Below are 19095 nucleotides of genomic sequence, written 5' to 3' on the forward strand. Positions count from 1 at the left end.
TATATATATATTCCCTTTGGGAGAATGGCGCCACTCAGATCTTAATTTGTTCTTCACTTACAACTAATATCCAAGTCTTGGTCAAGCAACAAATTGAATTGCTTAGGTAAAGTATTGGCCTCAGTAGGAATCCGGAAAGATAGCTAGCGTTATATAGGAATAGTAATTGTCATGTGCATACGTTCTCGTCCCTTAATGGCTTCTCATGCAGCAGATCGGTTGGATAGCCATATTCCAACTACGCTTTCTCTCGAGCTACAATATTTTCCAAGATAGCCGACGTACGGGTTTCGCAATAAATTGTGTAACTCACACCATTTCCTAGTTACGAGTCGGGTGGGGCTCATTATGTTCCGACTCTTGTACCGGATGAATTGTGCAACTTACCTTGGAATTATGACGTGATCATAAACCATCGAAGTGAAAGTACATCTTCATGTATCATCTAATTACATTTGCATCTACTTTGAAAACATATGCTTTCCTTTTTTTAACTTTTGTGACCTTAATTTTGTCGCAACATCTTCTCATGGTCTACGGCTGTATCCGTAGTCAATTCAAAGTAACGAATTGGAACTAAACATGAACGCACCCGGCAAGATGCTCGAGTTTACCCAATGCTGCAGTCGATACATATATATTTCAACCCTACTGATCCGAAGGTACTTCGCGATTGTTATTCGGAATATTTATCCTACAAAAGAATATACCAATCCTTCTTGAACTTGCCTTCTTGTTAAAGCACCAATTGCTTCAACACACTTCTTGAACTTGCGCTTCTTTGTTTTAAAATTTTTCGCGTTTGGGCCTGCTTGGCTATCCCCGTTGTCTTCCATCTATATTTAAACGTACTATGTAAACAAAAAATAACATGTGAATAAATTTTGTCTTCCATCTATATTCATTTGATGAGAAATAATAGGAATACTAAAAATTCAAATCACTGAAGTTGACGCATCTATTTTCAAAATAACATAAAGAAAAATAACAACTGGAGTGGAGTGGAAGTGTCAGAGTCGTAAAAGAGGATTCATCACTTCTTTCTCTCATTCAAAACCGTGTATGAGACTTTCATCTTGCACGACTACTAAGTGATTAAAAAAAAAAGAACTCATCTTCTTTTTTTTTTAACCTTCCTCACGTATGTATAAGACCAAATTCATTTGATTGGTAAAAAGGATTATTAATCCTTAACTTTTTGAGGAATCCTTCATCAGTGGTTGTGAATGACTGATTTTTCTCAATCTTTTCGGCCTTTATTCCGTAGGAGCAAGTTAGATTGAGAAATAATACCATCTGATTTGATTCATTCTCAATAGCCATGAGATGATCATCTTAGAGTGATATTTTTGTCAATGGATGCTCCTATTACACTCGTAGTCTCTGAAAGATGAGAGCCAACTATGTAGCATTTACATCAAGAATTCAAGTATTGAATATGTCATTAGTCCAATCCTTTACTTTGTAAGAACTACCCGTAATAACGAACTTACAAAATGAATCTCTTTATCATAAAGAGATTCATCTTTATCATAAACATATTCATTGTTCCTGACCCTACTTCACCATAATTGTTACGTGCCATTTTTTGCCCTATTTACATGACGAAGCCATGAAGTGTGTTGCTCATTAAATTCCATTAAAAATAATGGCATAGATATTGCTCAAAACTTGAAAGGATTTGTAGATGCCTTATACTTAATAATCATGCGCTCATTGTATTATAATCTTCTTTTACGAAGATCCTATACGGTTTTAAAGATAATAGGGTTAATTCTGGTCCATCAGCTTTATCTTTAATCCCATTTTAGTTTTTGACATATTTCAAACGTCACACAGTTAGTTCTTGAAGTTTTATTTTGTTTCAGTTTCAGTCATTTCTATTAACTGGATATTAAAATTTGATGGAATCCGTGTAAAGTAAAAACCAAAAATTGAAAACCAAAAATTGAAAACAACTAAGATTTTAAGATTATCTGTGGAAATTAACTTTTATTTTTTGAATTATTTTTGTTCTTACATTTTATATGTTCTCAATTTTAGTCCCTAACCTTCACAGATAATCCTGACAACTATTAAACACTAAGTTAATAAAATGACTGAAACTGAAACAAAGTAAAACTTTAGAAACTAACTGTGTGACATTTTAAAAGTCAGGAACATAAATGAGATTAATGATAAATCTCATATGAGATTATAAAAGTGGTCATAACTTTAGTTTATCTATAATTCAGCACTCAGTAAAATCGAGGTCTTGAGTTTAATACTCAGTACTCTTTTTTTTTCTTTTTTTTCTCTTTCTTTTTTAAGGAAGACGCTCTAGCTAGCCGACATCGTTCTATGAATAAGTAATTAGTTTTTGAGGCTAAACTCAACTTTCCAATCATTTTAACTTTGACTCATTGCGTGATACTGTAATCCTTAAATCCACCTCAAAGACAAAAGATAAACCGGACGTGTCAACCCTACTTTGTTGAAATCTTGATCTTTCGTACAACTTATTATGCTCTCCACGATTCATCCACTAATTTCAGTTGTTTTTTCGGATATACGTTGATCTTCTCTCACACACCAAACATCCATAAAGTGCCTAGCTACGCAATGGCTAGCTCATAAATCTATCGCTATTACATCATTGACATTTAAACTAGTTACGACTTTAGAAAAGTAAATATAAAAGTGATCTCTCTTCAAACACTAACGTAATTACTTTCCCATATTTTATAGTCTCCAAATCCCTTATATAATATGTAAAAGCCTATAGTCTATAGCTAGATATAATGGCCTCTTACTAAACATCAATGATGAAAACTTATTGAGAGAGAGAGAGAGAGAGAGAGTGATAATTGACTGATAAGTTTGTTTTGTTAATTAAGCTTTGCTTCAACTGGGTATTGAAGAATGCATAGTTCTCCCAAGCTGGCAATATCTTTTACAATCTGTGTCTATTGTTTTCTTCATCTTCTACCATTCGTTGCCTGTTTTTCCTATGAAGATGGAAATCGATCATCCAACAGTCACAAGCTCAAGAAAACCAACTCTCACGAGGTAAAAACAGTTTCAAGTGATTCTCACAATTATTTTCTTCTCCTTCCTACCTTCTCCAGTTAATGAGAAAATTATATATATATATATATATAACTTGCTTGACTTTATATGAGTCTAGCTAATAAGGCCTTACAATGTTTAGGGATACCAACGTATATGTATGTTATAATATTTTGCAGTTGAGTCCTCAGATGATATCCCATATTACAATTCATGGGCTTCTTCTATGGATTTCGATGGGGTTCTTAATGCCTGCTGGGATACTTGCCATCAGAATGTCAAGCAGAGGGGAACAAGGATCAATTAGGGCCAAAGTCTTCTACTATCTCCATTTTATTTTGCAGGCAAGTCCTCCATTATTTTAATATAGATTAGTAATGTTCTTGTGAAATGGCTCATATTTTTCATTTTCACCTTAAATTAGAGGATAAATTAAGTATACCTCAACATGATGAACTTAAACAAAATTGCCTCCATTGGAGGAAGCTCTTATCATGATCTAGCTAATTAACACAAACATCAACGACTTGGAATTAATGTTGTGTTGTAATTCTAGAAAATGCTCGTCACAAGATGTATTCTTTTTCAGCCCATTGTTTCTGGTATGAAACATCATCATGTCCCGCTTTAACTTTAATGATGGTGTCCACTATTTCTTTTCTTTTTTAAAAATGTTTAATAGCCCAGAGTTTTCTAACATATAAATATAATAATTAAACTCAAGCAAGGACATTGATTATGAATAACTTGAATATCAAGAAAACAAATATGTTTTTGTTTACTGGACAGATACATGTTTCTTATGATTAAAAAAAGAAAATAATAACACATATACATTTTCCTATTTAAGCTTGCAAATCTTTATCATATAATTAAGTCAAGTGTACCATAACACAAACCATCACTATGATATCACGTAACAAACACACCCAATTGAAGACAAAATCATAAACTTTTAGGCTAATTTCATACGGTTATAGAGACATATATCAAAGATATTGATGAGAACTTTGCAATATTAATATTACAATTCTCCAAATTTTTTTCCTTAACTTACTGAAGTTCTTATATTTTCATCCCTAGCAGATGCTTTCAGTTCTTCTGGCTACAGTTGGGGCCGTGATGTCTATAAAACACTTCGAGAATTCATTCAACAATAGTCATCAAAGGATAGGTCTAGTACTCTATAGTGCCATATGGATACAAGGCATGATCGGATTTTTCAGGCCTCAGAGGTAAAATTAACCAATTCCTGTTAGTATTAGCTAGTAACCTTTTTTCCACTAAAAAGGCATCTAAGTTTATAATGATATTTCACCAAAGACAAAACCTTGTCCATCATCTCTCATTTTGAACCTTTCGGCAGTAATACCTTATCAGATCTTCACCATTTAAAGTAAGTATTTTAAAACTAATATGATGGCTGTACATAAAGTGAGAGTAAGAAGAATAGAACATTAGGAACTATATATAAGTCGTACTTAATCAGGGGGCCCAATCTAATACTTATTACGAGAGATCGGTACTGGTGAGGGGATGACATGCGCCATATATAATAGTTGTGCATGTAAATTTTCATTTTAATAATGGACAAGCTATATAAACTTTCTTGGCGCACATGCAGGGAGAAGAAGGGAAGGAAGATGTGGTACTTTGTTCATTGGATCCTTGGAACTTTGATATCACTTGTTGGTATCATAAACATTTACACAGGATTAGAGGCCTACCATAAGAAAACGTCTAGAAGCACAAGACTTTGGACCATCCTTTTCACAGTGGAGGTCTCTCTCATTGCTTTCTTTTACCTCTTCCAAGACAAAAAGGATTACATGCAAAAGCAAGGAGTAATTCTCGACAATCTTGAATCTATTGCTCCTCATCAAGAAAGTGGCATAATTCCTCAAAGGCACAATCAAAAGGAGTTGTTGCCTGAGCCATGTGGAAAGCGGAATGCACTCAGGAACTTGTTTGACTAACTTGGGATTCTTTTTATGCCTTTTAGAATTCCCAATAAGATTTCCTTTTCTTTTCTTTTTTTTTCCTCTCCTCTTTGTTTGTTTTTGTTTTTTTTTTTTTTTTTTTTTCACGTAGTGGGGTGCTCTCTTCCCTTTTGCATTTTACTTTTTTGATGCATGCACTCCACGGCAGTGGAAAGTAATTAAAATTTAAACCTTCAAATGTGCATGCATCAAAAGTGGTGGGTTCCTTATATAGTTTTGTTTTTGAACGGTATATAGTTTTATTTTTCTGTTGTTCTAGTGTGAAAATATGGGATTTTATAGCAGTATTTCTAAAGGGGTTTTTAGATGAAAACGACCATTTTTATGTGTCGTACTGTGGGATCGAGTTGGGTGCATGATTGTATCCTGCTTTGTAGTCAATTATTATACGGAATATATTTACTAGCGCCAATTTTGGGCTTCCCTTTTATTGTACGTTCTCTCGATAGATGTTCATGTTCTTTCCTTTTTCTTTTTTAAAGGCGAATTGTATTCAAGATATAAATGAAAGATACAAAAACCAATGTGAATGATCTGTGGTGCACAAAACAAAACCCTCAGATCTTATAGTAAAATATGATGAAGGTCAGGGAGGACTTACTACAACGAAATCCGATTTTGGTGCTTCAATAATCGAGCACGCATAATGTTTGTTTTCATAAAAGCTATACAATTGACGAAATCCTCCAATCGATTGAAAGCAAGTAACCTGTAGCACTAAGGCTACTAACAACTTCGGATAAACATAAGTCTAACGGAACCAGAACACTGCCAGATCACAAATGTGGACTACTAGAGAACTCGGAAGGTGGGAAAATCACCCTCATTATTACATACTCAAACTAAAAACAAAACAATGAAACAAAAGAACCTGTAAGGCAGAAATAATGTCGCCATTTATTTGACACAACCATTTACTATAAAACAAAAACAATCCTAACACCACGGGATGAACAACCAAAGACAAATCGATGTATGCCACTAAAGAGGCCGGAAAACGTAGAGTTGCAAGGAGCTAGAACCACAACTGTGGATAACCACTATGTCAGTGCTGGTGACCCCCCTCCTCCACCTCGTCAAAACCCAACTCATCCGACCATGAGGCCACATTAGGAGATTTTTATTTCGGAGTATAAGTATACTTAAAAGTCAAAACTTGAGGAATAACCTTTTAAAAAAAAAATTCCTAACCTGATAGTGCAATTTAGAAAATTTCATAAGGATATTAAAAATTATATATAAAAAAATCTTTTTCGCGGGGCAAAAATAGGAGTCATTAGATTGAACTGGGGGTAGGATGGCCAAGATTTGTTGGGGAACAAGATGGGGCAGTAATTGTAGGATATCTATAAAGGGGGGGCAGTAGAAGTGTGATGGGGGAAAGTGAGGTTGCAAGGCGAGCGAGGTGGAAGGTGCATAGTGTAATCTGTGGAGGGAATTAGAGATTTCTTATTTTAAAAAAAGAGAAAATTGTATAGTTTACCTCCAGATTAGCTAGATGATAATTTATACCCTTCTAATAAAGCCTACCTCTTTCATTTATTTATTTTAAAACGATTTTTAAACATTTTTGAAATGACCTTTTTGTCCCCAAATTTTTATGTTATGTTTGGTAGGAAGGAAAGAAAATAGGATAGAAAGAAAATATGGAAGTGATGGAAAATAACAATGATGGAAAGAAAATTGATTTTCTTTTATGTTGTTTGGTATGAGAAGATGGAAAGAAAATGAGATTACCTTCACTTGTTTGGTATTAGAAGTTAAATTGAGAGGAAAGAAAAAATCTTACTCAAGTCCCACTTTCTCAAGATAAGGTCGAATCCCTAGATGAATTTCATCCAATTGTTCCATGTGGAATTCAAAGTCATTGTTGTTGTATGCCATTCATGCTCCCTTGAAGTGATGACCTATTAATCTTGCAACACCAAGGAGCTTTGTTTCCAAATTTTGACCAAGGTGGGAGTTGCAATATCCAAAATATGCCTTTTATAGTAATATGCTGCCATCTTGTGTATGCTCCTATGACGATCCAAAATGATCCACTTGTTGTCTCTTTCATGACAAGATTTACTAAGCTTGTCAAAAAAATATTCCCAAGTCTTATCATCCTCGGCATCCCAGATAGCAAAGGCCAATAGGAAAACTTAATTATTTGCGTCTTGTGTACAAGTTGTGATCAATGTTCCACCAAATTTGCATTTCAGGAACGTTCCATCTACTACTATTACTGGCCTGCAATGTTCCCTACCTTTAATTGATGCTGCAACCGCCATGAACATGTTAACAAATTTACTATCGCTGTCACAAACAATGTCCATCACGGATCTGGGGTCTGTCTTCTTCAACATGTATAAGAAGGAAGGTATATCTCAATATGATTCATCAGGTGTACCTCTCATAATCTCTAGTGCAATCTCTCTTGCCCTCCATGCTTTATTATAGCTGACGTCCACACCTGTTTATCACAAATTTTCATGAGATGATTTTGTGACAGATTATGATCTATAACTGAACGGATTATTACTTGTTTTTGAAGCAATTTTTTATAATCGTACAGGTTATGACCTACAACATGACAGATTATATAATGTTCTACAGAAACAACATATAATTTTACAGAATATGATCTATAATCGAACAGATTATTACTTGTTATGGCCTATAACATGACAGATTATATAATGTTCTGCAGAAACAACATATAATTTGGCAAAATATGATCTATAAGCAGATAGATTATTCCTTGTTCTGCAGTAACATTGTATAACATGCCAAGTTTCTATTTTTTTAAGTAACAACAAAACAATATCATAAAATGAGATGATACATTACAGAATTAATAGTTTTGTAATGTAATAATTTCCTAAAATGCTGAATAAAATAGTAAAATAGCTATAAGTAACATGATTATTACCATAATCATCTTCCATGTCTTGGATTATATTGTTTGATGTGTACGCAATCTTTCCTGGCTCCTTATACTTCCGTTTGATGCAAGCACTAATAACTTGGCTGGTGGCGTGTCGGTGGTCATCCTGTAGAAGGTCCAACGAGAATGTGTGTGTTGAATTGTAAACCGTCACTTAAAACATCTTTGTATCGTTGTACTTCGCACCTCGCAGCCACCATTTGCAATTTTCATCTATACATTTAAGCACTAATCTTGTCGTTTTTGACTTCTCGACATGAAGTTGATACTTTTCCTTCAATGCTAGCATGTCCACTGATCTTTTAAGAACCTTCTTATTCTTGAATAGTTGGTTCACATACAAGTTTTCACACTATGTTTCATCCATAATGGGGATGATTTCCTGTGTGTCATCCATGATATGATCAATTTATTTCTTCTTTTTTTGCTTACCCTTGGCAAGGTCTATATTTGTAGACTGCTCAGCATCGATTTGCAAAGCAGATTCTTTTATTTCAACCTTACAAATTGGGTCGGTAGTCATGATAGTTTGCAATTGATGAGTGTCTTCTATATCTGACATGTTTGTTGTTGATACTCGGTTGCTCCCTTCATTTGATGAAACAATAAGGTCGGTCTCCACAGTTACACATAGAGGGAAACATGTCACGTCTTCCTTCTTCTTCAACGACAAGTAAAATTGTGCATTCAAGTCATTTTGGATTTTAATCCTTGGTGACCCGGCATCAATTTTGTACTCCATGTTAAGCTTCCCATCTTCATTTCTTAAACCTAGACGGATCTAAACCAACTCAACCAAGTCTTGGTATTTCGCATTTAAGGGAATTACAACCCCTGTTAATTCGTAGTCAACATAGTTGTTCTTTTTATTCTACCTACCATCTGTTCATACACAAAAGACATACTTACTGATTAGATTAATCGGACATATTATGGAATGTCATACTATTTTTTATTTCTGCAGTAACAAAGAGGGATGCATTCTAACAACATAGAATCATAATCTGTTAGATTATGACTAATAACCTAGAAGATTGTGAGTTGTATGAACAACACCAATGAATTTCAACATTTTCATAGTACAATAATCTATCAGATTATAATTTATTATTTCTACAGTAACAAAGAGCAATGCATTCTAACAATATAGAACCATAATCTGTTAGATTATGACCAATAACGTAGAAGATTGTGAGTTATATGGACAACACCAATGCATTTCAACATTTTCATAATGCAATAATCTGTCAGATTATATTGTATAAACAACAAGCTAATGTTCTGTTTTAGAACAACAATAGTAATGCAGTGTGATAAATTTCACTCAAATAATGAATAATCCTTCACTAATTGTATGATCATAGCACAATCAATAATCACAATGAAAACATTGGCACATTCAAAAATTAGTACCACGTCGCTATAATTTATTAGGTTATGAGTTCAGGATAACTTCGTCAGTTTTCATGCGTGCATTTAGTTTTCAGAAGATGTTTATGCTCATTTCGTTACCTTTAATGTTCGTCAGAGTTTGGAGTGCGAAGCTTCCCGGAGGAGATCGTTGAATATTCTCGAAGTAGAAAATGCACAATTTGAGCTGTGATCTAGACACAGAGGATGAGATCTGTGATTCTTCTAGGAGAACGGCGACTTCTGGCCGAAGGAAGGGCGACAATTTTTGTTTCGTCGAAGTACAGCGTAACAAGTGATTTTCGTCAGATCTTTTGTTGCCAAATTTTTGATGGAAAACGAAGAAGTTCGACGTCTCATGAACTACCTCTTCGCTGGAGAAGTGATGGCTCTCGCCGGAGGAGGGACGACAGTTGCCGGAGGAGTTACGGCTGCGTGGAGGAGCGACGGCTCCCGAAGGAGTGATGGCTGGGTGAAGGAAGATATCAAGAAGAGAGAAGAAAGAGAGAGAAACTAGAGAGAAGAATATGGCTGGGTGAAGGAAGATATCAAGAAGAGAGAAGAAAGAGAAAGAAACTAGAGAGAAGAATAAGTAGAGAGAGAATTTCTGGTATTTTGTGTGCTATAAGTATAATGAGGGTAAGATTGGAATTTTAAAAAATGATTAATTTAACTATTTTAATCATTTTAATTGTAAAAGGGTATAAATTAATGAGCTAATATTCAAGAATTAGAAAGTATTTAGGGTATTAATTTAGAGGTATTTCTCATTTTTCTTTTAAAAAAATTATTTTGTTTATTTTTTCATATATTTATATATTTAAGATAATATATAATAGATATTATTGAGATAGACAAGGCTTTTTCAAACATTTAATTGACTAGTGAAAATACACGCAATATCTTTTAAAATAATGGTTATATAAATAGTTGAAAAAAAGAAAAAAAATAGACAAAACGAAAAAAAAAACCCAAAGGCAACGGACAACAAAAAAGAAAAAAATAAAAAAATAAAAAAAAAGCAAAAAATAAAAATACTTCTACGAAACATTCCACACATTTTGACTTATGCGCTAAACATTTCACATATAACTATTAACTAAAACCGAAACTCATTCGGTAGTTATATAGTATAGATATAATCTTTATATAGTATAGATATAGATTATATGGTATAGATAAAAAGTAAAAACATATCTCCATAGAGATATATACAGGGTAAAAAAGAAAATAAATATAAAAATGTCAGAGCAATTTCAAAATGCTAAACGGCTTCGCGGAGTCACAGCTCCCCACACACATGGAGTGGGCCCCATATCACTGTGGGACTCATATAGGGCTTCATCTCCGTGGGACTCAAATAGGACTCAACCCATGTGTTTAAAGAGCTAAACAGCTCCGCAGAGCCGTCTAGCCATGCTCAAGTAGTTTACTTAAGTAGGTAAAAAAAAAAAAAAAACTAGCCGTTTAGCAATGCTCAAGTAGTTTCAAGTAGTTTACTTAAGTAGGTAAAAAAAACTAGTCGTTTAGCAATGCTACAGTAGTTTACTTAAAGTATATATATATATATATATATATATATATATTTAAGAGTACACATTATACTATCTATAAGTGGCACCCAAGTTACTGTTTTTTAAACAGTGCCCGGTTCCTTCTCTCCCTTTGTTTATAGAAAATTTTTCCCGTGTCCTTTTAGTGTTACTCTGACCATTTTACCCTCAGTGTCCTATTTATTCAGTTGTTTTTTTTGGGCTTGGTAATCATTTTTGCTAGCCCACAATTACTGAGTTATTTTTTTTCTCTGGTGGGAAAATAATTGTGTGTGGTGAAATTTAGTGTAAATTGCCCTCGGTTTCTTATTTATTAAGTTGTTTTTGGTTGGACTTTTTAGTCGTTTATACTAGCCCACAATTATTGAGTTATTTTTTTCTCTTGCGGGAAAATGATTGTGTGCATCGAGATTTAGCATAAAAATCACATGTCGAAACCCAATTGTGCATCTTCTTAAGTGCTCTCCACGTGGCAAAATACAGACCGCCTGATAGACATCGTAGCCACATGTCGTTGTTTTGATGGTGAAGAAGAGAGCGCTCACGTGAAACTGAAGCAGACAATCTCGTGCATCTCCTATTGTGGCCGCCAGCTTAACCATGTGTCGCACTTTGATTCACAGGAAAGAAGAAAGTGGCGGGGCCCACCTCTGGTTTTCCTGACGTCGTTGTCCCCTCCCACACGCTGGACGCGCATCTTCTTGCGCATGTGTTTCACGCCCCAATTGCAGCCACTGAATTTTTAGATCCAATAGCCTATAATAAATGTCAGATTATTTTTAATTATTATTATTTATTAAATTTAATTACTACTTTATAATGGATTTGTAGTCCGATTTTATCCGTTCTAACACCGTTTTGCATGAAATTTCTAATACGAATTAGATAAAAATATTATAAATGATCAAATTAAATACAAAAAATACACTAAATAAAATAAAATCACGTCAAATTAAATTAAAAAATAAATTAAACAAAATAGGTTCATATGGGCCTTTCGGCCTGATCCCTCCACTACCACTACATATCCTCAAAAAAGTTTCATTATTAAAGCTCTGCCACATATCTTGCAACGCGAGCTCTTTGGGCCGGACCAAATAGAATTCGGGTCATCGTACTCTGACACGTTTTTTTTATACGTTTTTTCCCGTTTCGTTTCTTTCTATTTTTAAACAATTTGCATATTAGTTATTTTAAATAGATTACATGCCTCACTTGGAATCATTTTACTTTTCCTAATTATTATTATTTATTTATTTATTTATTTTTAAGTGATTTATTGGCCTATTTTTTGCACTTTTTTATGCCGCACAGGTAAAAAATATATAAATAATTTGTATGAATTATAACCATTTAACAACCATCTTGCACTAACTTTTCGATACTACTTACATGAAAATGTTGTGATTAATTCTAATGAAAATATAAATAAAAATATATTTAGTTAAAATAGAATCAAATCACACCAAATTAAATAAAAAATAAATTCAAACAAAACATAATAAAACTAATTAACACACAATAAAATAAGTTAAAATCTTTTTGGAGTGAGAGGTATCTTTTTTTCTTTTTTCACCTTTTTTGAAAAATAATTTATATAACCGTTATTTTTAAACGAATCACGTGAGCACCGCGCGTGTATATATATATATATATATATATGTAAATAAATATATATGTATATGTAGTAAATTTACAACAATTTGGAAACTGATTTTTGATCGTGTATCATCATTTGTGTTAACTTTTGAATATCATTTTCATACTTTATTTTTTTTAAAATATTTTACTACATACTCAGTATTTCATAACTGAGTATTACATTATTTAGTTTAATCTTATCATAAAATAAATAAACAAGCATCTGTGCAATAGCACGGATAACTCACTAGTAAGAACTAAAAGGATACTACAAAGAGATATTTGTAGAAAAAAAAATAATAAGTAATTATAAAATAAATATTCATAAAGGTTCATTTAATAAATTATGTTTTACATAACAGTAAGAAAAACAAATCGAGAAAACTTTTAATGAAATGGATTTGAAAACACATAAGATATTTGAGGGGAACCAACAAAAAAAAAACAATAAAAAAGTGAGAAGAAATAAAAATAAAAGGCAAATAAAAAATATGGGAAGACAAAAAATAAAGAAAAAAATAATGGGAGCCAAAAAAAAAGTACAAAAAAGGTAGAAAAAGAAAAAACAAAGAGAAAGGCCAAAAAAAAAAGAAAAAACATTTTTGCCCAACTAATAGATAGATAGAGAGAGAGATTGATTGATAGATAGATTAAAATGTTATTTCATTGTTTTTTTAATAATCAATTGGCAAGGAGAATTCATTAAAAAGTTATTAAAATAATAGGATACAAGATAAATTTAAAGTTATAAAAATTGGTGACGTCTAGACAATATAAATGCACCCTTAACCTAATAACAGAGAGGACTTCTCTAATAAGTGGCACAATAATATGATTCGGCTACACATAAAAGACTACCCAAGTCACATAACATAGACTAAGAGTAGTGGAAAAATCACCCTCTAACTGAGACAACGCTGGTAGATAAGGAAACCATTACTATTATTACAATACTAACATAAATAAATAAAAAAACATAAAAACTGTAAAAATTTTACAAAAATTTCAAAAAATCAACCCGGCAAGATCAAGCCTCTAAACACCGGAAATATATGAAGCGCAGTACCAAAAAAAGCACCTAAAATAGCGATTAAAGCGTCAGAAATACGGCGACACATGGATCTCACACGCCTTCACCGACGAGTAGCGACTGCCACACGCGTCGGTCCACCTTCCTCGCCTCCTTTCCACGACTTAGTTCCCGGAGTTTCAACGAAATTCCGCGGCGAACGTGTCCTATATCTACGGTAGAAGAGCGACGACTTCTTCACTTTAAACGGGGCCATTATAGTAACCCCCCATACTTTCATCGGCACGAACTCAACGCCGGTGATCTCTGCGATCTTCCCAAAAACTTTAGAGGTTGGAAGCTCGCGTCGACCCCAAAATACACCCTCTCGTTGTTGTTATAGAGCCTCTCCCTCTTATTTTCCCAAGATACATCTTCTCTAAGTTATTTATTGTTTTCAATAACAATACAAATAAATACTTTACATTTGTGTATAATAATTTTTATTTATGTTTGCTTTGTATTTTAGGTTTATTGAGAAAATATACATTTATTTTTTAATCTTATTAAATGTATTCTATGAAATTATATATTTAGTATACAAACTCATATTTTATCATACTATGCACTATTTTGACCTCAAAAAATTTAAAATGCCATTAAAAGAAGAAATTCTATTCTAAATAAAAAAGAACTAAGAAATACACAAAAAGAAGAACGACAAAGCTTAAACAAAAAAATTCAGCAAAGAAAGGGACAGTCCCTCTAACTCTTTGATGATCTCGCTTCCATGCTCAGAGGAGCAAGTAGATCAGGTCACGAGTGCTATCATTTTTACGCTTTTGGTATTTCTAGTAAATTTATTTCTTTGTTGATGAAATCAGTTGGATATTGGTAAAGTCAGTTTTTTTGTTATTTGGGTTGTGCGTCATGTCTGATTTTATATAAGGGTGTTCATGGTCAGCTTAAAGGGTTTTTTTTTTAAGTCACTAATTAAATTAAAAATAAATTTTTTAAACAGTTTAAGCAGTTTGATATTTTTCACAAAAATAAAATAAAATCGCTCATAAATTTGAACGGTTTAAATATAAAACGAAAAAAAATTCTCAATAATTCACAAAAATTATGAAATTGTTAATCCCAAAAAAAAAAAAGTTCAAGTTTATGATGTAACATGTAGCGCTGTACAATTGTACGCAATATTCTCAACATTCATTTTAAAAAAAAAAATACAAGTATAATGTCAAACCTTGGAAGAGGGTATTTCGGTAATTTAGGTTGACACCATTATCAAATACACTATTTTTCCGAGATCAGCCCCATTGACAGATTAACTCTTTGCTCTCTTCACTGCCTCACACGGTTGCTCAGTCGGAGTGGAAACTCAAATTAAATAGTTTGCAGTGGATGGCTTCAGACGACCACCACCATCATCATGATCATCACCACCACCATGATCATGATCATGATCACCATGGGGATTCGAGAACAGGGGCGTGGGTGGGGCCGGACGGGAGGGTGTACCATAGCCACGATGGGTTAGCGCCGCACTCACACGAGCCCATATACTCTCCGGGGTTCTTCAGCAAAAGAGCTCCGCCACTTCTCACCAGAGATTTCAATGAAAGAGCCTTCACTATTGGCATTGGCGGACCAGTTGGAACTGGGTATTTATATAATCACCTTTTTTTTTTAAATTTATTTGCTTTTTTTTTTTTTTTCTTCTTTTGCCTCTTTTGAGTTGTCCCTGGAATAAAAATATTTTTAATGTTTTTTTAATCTTTTTCTCAGAGTATTAGGCAGTTCTTTAATTTAAATATTTAATTTGAGTTGATGTGTGAATTTACGTGAGAATTTTTTAATTATAATAAAAAATATATGTAATTTTTTTACGAGAGCTTTTTAAACGTAGTAAAACTGTTTACGACAATTGAAAACTAAACTTAGTGCAATGAAGAATCTTTAGCTGAAAAAAATAAATAAATAAAAAGACTTCTAAAATTCACATTATATACCTCATTTCTGACATATTTTCTGATTTACTGTCAATTTGAAATCTTTCTACCCTGCTAAAATGTTGTCCAATGTGGATACAAAACTTTCTAACTTTGGTAAATTTATTTTTCGGGACCTTTTGAATTCATAAGTAAACAGCTTTAATTTCCACAACTATCTGTGTGACTGAAATTAGTTTATATTTTGCACCTTTTTCCTTTCTTTGAGTGAACCAAATTATTAAATGATGTGGTTTCGGATGAAATTTCCATTTCATTTTATGCAGAAAAACAGCTCTCATGTTAGCTCTCTGTAAATTCTTGCGGGACAAGTATAGTCTTGCTGCGGTAAGTGCAATGTCTGAATGAATTATAAGCCTGTATTTGGGTGCTTTTATTATTATTATTATTTTTGAAGATTGAACAACCGTGATAATTTCAGGTGACAAATGACATATTCACAAAAGAGGATGGTGAGTTCTTGGTGAAGAATGGAGCACTTCCCGAAGAGAGGATACGCGCCGTGGAAACTGGAGGCTGTCCACATGCGGCGATTCGTGAAGACATCAGCATCAATCTTGGCCCTCTTGAGGAGCTGTCCAACTTGTTCAAGGCAGACATACTTCTTTGTGAATCCGGAGGAGGTATTGTTTGAAAAACATGAGATTATGCCACTTACACGAGTCTCCTTTTCTGATTTTCATTAGCAATTTCAGCAATTGTGACTAATATTTGGATGAATTGTTGACGAAAATTTAAATTAGACTGACTTTTCTATTGCATTGAATCAAGGTATTAATATGTGAATCAGTTGTCCAATTAATTTGGAAGCTGGTATTGGTGGTCAAATGTTGTAGCTACAGAGGGAAAAGGGAAAGGAACAACAAGTTACAACTTCTCTCATTATGTAATTTTAGTTGGAAAACGAAATGTTTAGACAGTGTTTTTTTGTAGCAACCAAGAGTTATATTGAGCTTTAAACTACCAAACGCTTTAAACTACCAAACGATTCAATGATTCAACATTCTCTCAAGTCTCAAATTTGTGTGGCTGCAGATAATTTAGCTGCCAACTTCAGCAGAGAACTGGCTGACTATATCATTTATATAATTGACGTATCTGCTGGTGATAAAATTCCTCGAAAAGGTGGACCTGGTATCACTCAAGCTGATCTCCTGGTATGTGCTCTCTCATAATCATAGCTGCTGCATTGTTTCTTGCATCAACTTAATCTTCCTATATTAATCACTGCTGATTTTATAACATTATGAGGAAGTTGTTCAGATGCAAATAATCTGATGGAAAAAAGCTAATTGCAGGTAATAAACAAGACTGACCTTGCACCCGCAGTCGGAGCTGATTTAGCAGTGATGGAGCGCGATGCACTTCGTATGCGAGATGGCGGTCCCTTTGTGTTTGCTCAGGTTTGTTGCAAACGCACTTTAATTGGATCAGTGTCATTTTTGTGCCATGAATAGAAATTGATTTCTCCCCTCTATGAATTTCTGAGGTTGCGCAAATACAAGGGCATGTTGTGTTGCTTTCAAATTTGTGACAGTGAAAAAGAAAAGCAAAAGAGAATTTGCAGTGTCCTCATCTTTTCTTATAAAAGATCGTGTAAATTTTCAAGAGAAGTTTCATTTTTACCAGGATAAATCAGTTCGTAACTAGAGCTACGATGACAAGATTTTGAGGTTTTAAGCTTACAAGGTACACCATTGTACTGTTGCTCCTTGACCTTAGATGACAAAATACGTCCTCCAGATCTGGAATTAAGTTAAACAGAGGTACTTACTATGGTAGCAGCGTACTTGAAACATACCCATCAGGATGGTAGGCTAGTGGCATTGGGGCTTTCTCCCATGTAGTTTGGTAGATGTGAGGTGTTAGGTTCAAGCCTTATAGGAAGTGCTTGAGACTATTTCTAGGCTACCGGCCACCGGGTTGATGTTTATTAGCCCTTGGTGGGGCTTAAGGTGACGGGTTTCATTCTAAGTGGCTATGGCGTAGTGGATATCTTTCTGTGCGTGGGGGCTCCTTTGGTCACGTCCAAAGAGGGTAGACTTGGCTGATTGCCCCTTCCCATATTTTTATTCCCCAAATAAAAAAACCTTGAAACATGAAAAGATTTTCTAATATTTACACACATATGCAGGTAAAGCATGGGGTTGGCATAGAGGAAATCGTGAATCATGTTTTACAGGCTTGGGAAGCTGCAACAGGGAAGAAGCGCCACTGAACTTTTCAATAGTTGGTACAGCTCTATCAAACGCTCGTTTCCTTGTATTTTGGCAACTTCTTTATGTTTGGCATTTTCATTTAGCAATAAAATGTGGCTCTAGCTTCATGCTATTTTGTGTAATTCTCCTGACCTTTTCACATATATCAATATCAGCCAGTAATGTTTGTAGAATTCAAAGAATAAATTAATGGGTGACTTTATATTATGATAATTTTGGCTGAAAAATTATGAGTACGTGTTGGCTACAACATCATCTTTTATCTTATTGGGCTATGGTTTAAACTAGTGTTTCAAAGTTTAAAGTGTGAACTATGGGATAAAACAAAGAGAACATTGATGAATTCACATGTATTGTTTTAAGATTTTTACCATTTACTTTTGATTATTACCCTTTTAACTTATATAGTTATTTGATTAAAGGGTATTAATCAAGTGTGATGGATAAAAATCTAAAACTTATATATTCTATGGGGTATTTATAAATAGTTCTATGGTTTTACTATAGAAAATATATCGAACATATGAGAACTTAAGGGGATAATTTCTCCACAAACCATTTTAGATTAAATACCATTTTAAGATTCAAAATCTATCTTCGTCAATAGGTAACCAAACATTAATTTGAACCAGACTCGTAAATTCAAATTACAAGAACCCACGAAACAAATGACACCTTAATGTGCTTGTCTTTGTATGCCTTGTTCAGTTTAATCACCTCCTTAATTTCACCCTTCTTTTTGCTTTTGTAAAATTTCGAATATGACATGCTTATAAAAATGAAATTGAAATATTACAATTTCCATTGGATTATTTTAAGAATAAGTATTTTATTATTTTTGATGGTTTATGCTATGACATTCAAAATAAATATAATACAGACTGCTATGTCTAATATGATAAGAAACCTATATATTAAATTGTATTCTACAATTAACTTAAAGCAATTGTATATATAACTCAACCTAAAAAACCATAATAAGAAACATATCATATATGATATTTTGAATATATCAAAGATTGGAACCTAAGTTAAGGACGGGGTAAGGGGTTGAGGCTGCGATTGGGTCGAGTTATAGGACCGGGGCGGAGTCGGGATTGGGAAAATAGTTAATAAACATTGACGTAACGTAATACAATATTTTAATATGATAAAAAGCAAATATCGTATTGTATAAAAATAACAACCAACTTTTAGTTAGATTTTAGACTCTGTTTGATAACCCCTCAAAAAAAAAAAAAAAAAAAAAAAAAAAAAAAAAAAAAAAAAAA

At 33.4% G+C, this 19095-nt stretch overlaps 3 protein-coding genes across 3 annotated transcripts in view; 2 read left to right on the plus strand and 1 right to left on the minus strand.

The window, feature by feature from the left end:
• LOC112094409 (zinc finger BED domain-containing protein RICESLEEPER 2-like) overlaps positions 1-836 on the minus strand; it is a 5589-nt gene extending 4753 nt beyond the window's left edge. Inside the window, exon 1 of the mRNA XM_024175176.1 lies at positions 711-836. Within this exon, the coding sequence (XP_024030944.1) occupies positions 711-836 (126 nt within the window). The remainder of the gene's footprint in view (positions 1-710) is intronic.
• A 1979-nt stretch (positions 837-2815) lies between these two features.
• On the plus strand, positions 2816-5090 carry LOC21404541 (cytochrome b561 domain-containing protein At4g18260). The gene is made up of 4 exons (XM_024175156.1): positions 2816-3048; positions 3228-3392; positions 4135-4283; positions 4673-5090. Exons 1-4 carry the CDS (start codon positions 2902-2904, stop codon positions 5022-5024), a joined length of 813 nt encoding a protein of 270 aa, XP_024030924.1. The 5' UTR covers positions 2816-2901; the 3' UTR covers positions 5025-5090.
• A 9834-nt stretch (positions 5091-14924) lies between these two features.
• On the plus strand, positions 14925-18040 carry LOC21404543 (urease accessory protein G). The gene is made up of 6 exons (XM_010112697.2): positions 14925-15257; positions 15872-15932; positions 16027-16228; positions 16641-16762; positions 16904-17008; positions 17740-18040. Exons 1-6 carry the CDS (start codon positions 14998-15000, stop codon positions 17821-17823), a joined length of 834 nt encoding a protein of 277 aa, XP_010110999.1. The 5' UTR covers positions 14925-14997; the 3' UTR covers positions 17824-18040.
• Positions 18041-19095: the final 1055 nt, after the last annotated feature.

Source organism: Morus notabilis, unplaced genomic scaffold (genome assembly GCF_000414095.1).
Source record: "Morus notabilis unplaced genomic scaffold, ASM41409v2 Scaffold336, whole genome shotgun sequence".
Classification (NCBI taxonomy): domain Eukaryota; kingdom Viridiplantae; phylum Streptophyta; class Magnoliopsida; order Rosales; family Moraceae; genus Morus; species Morus notabilis.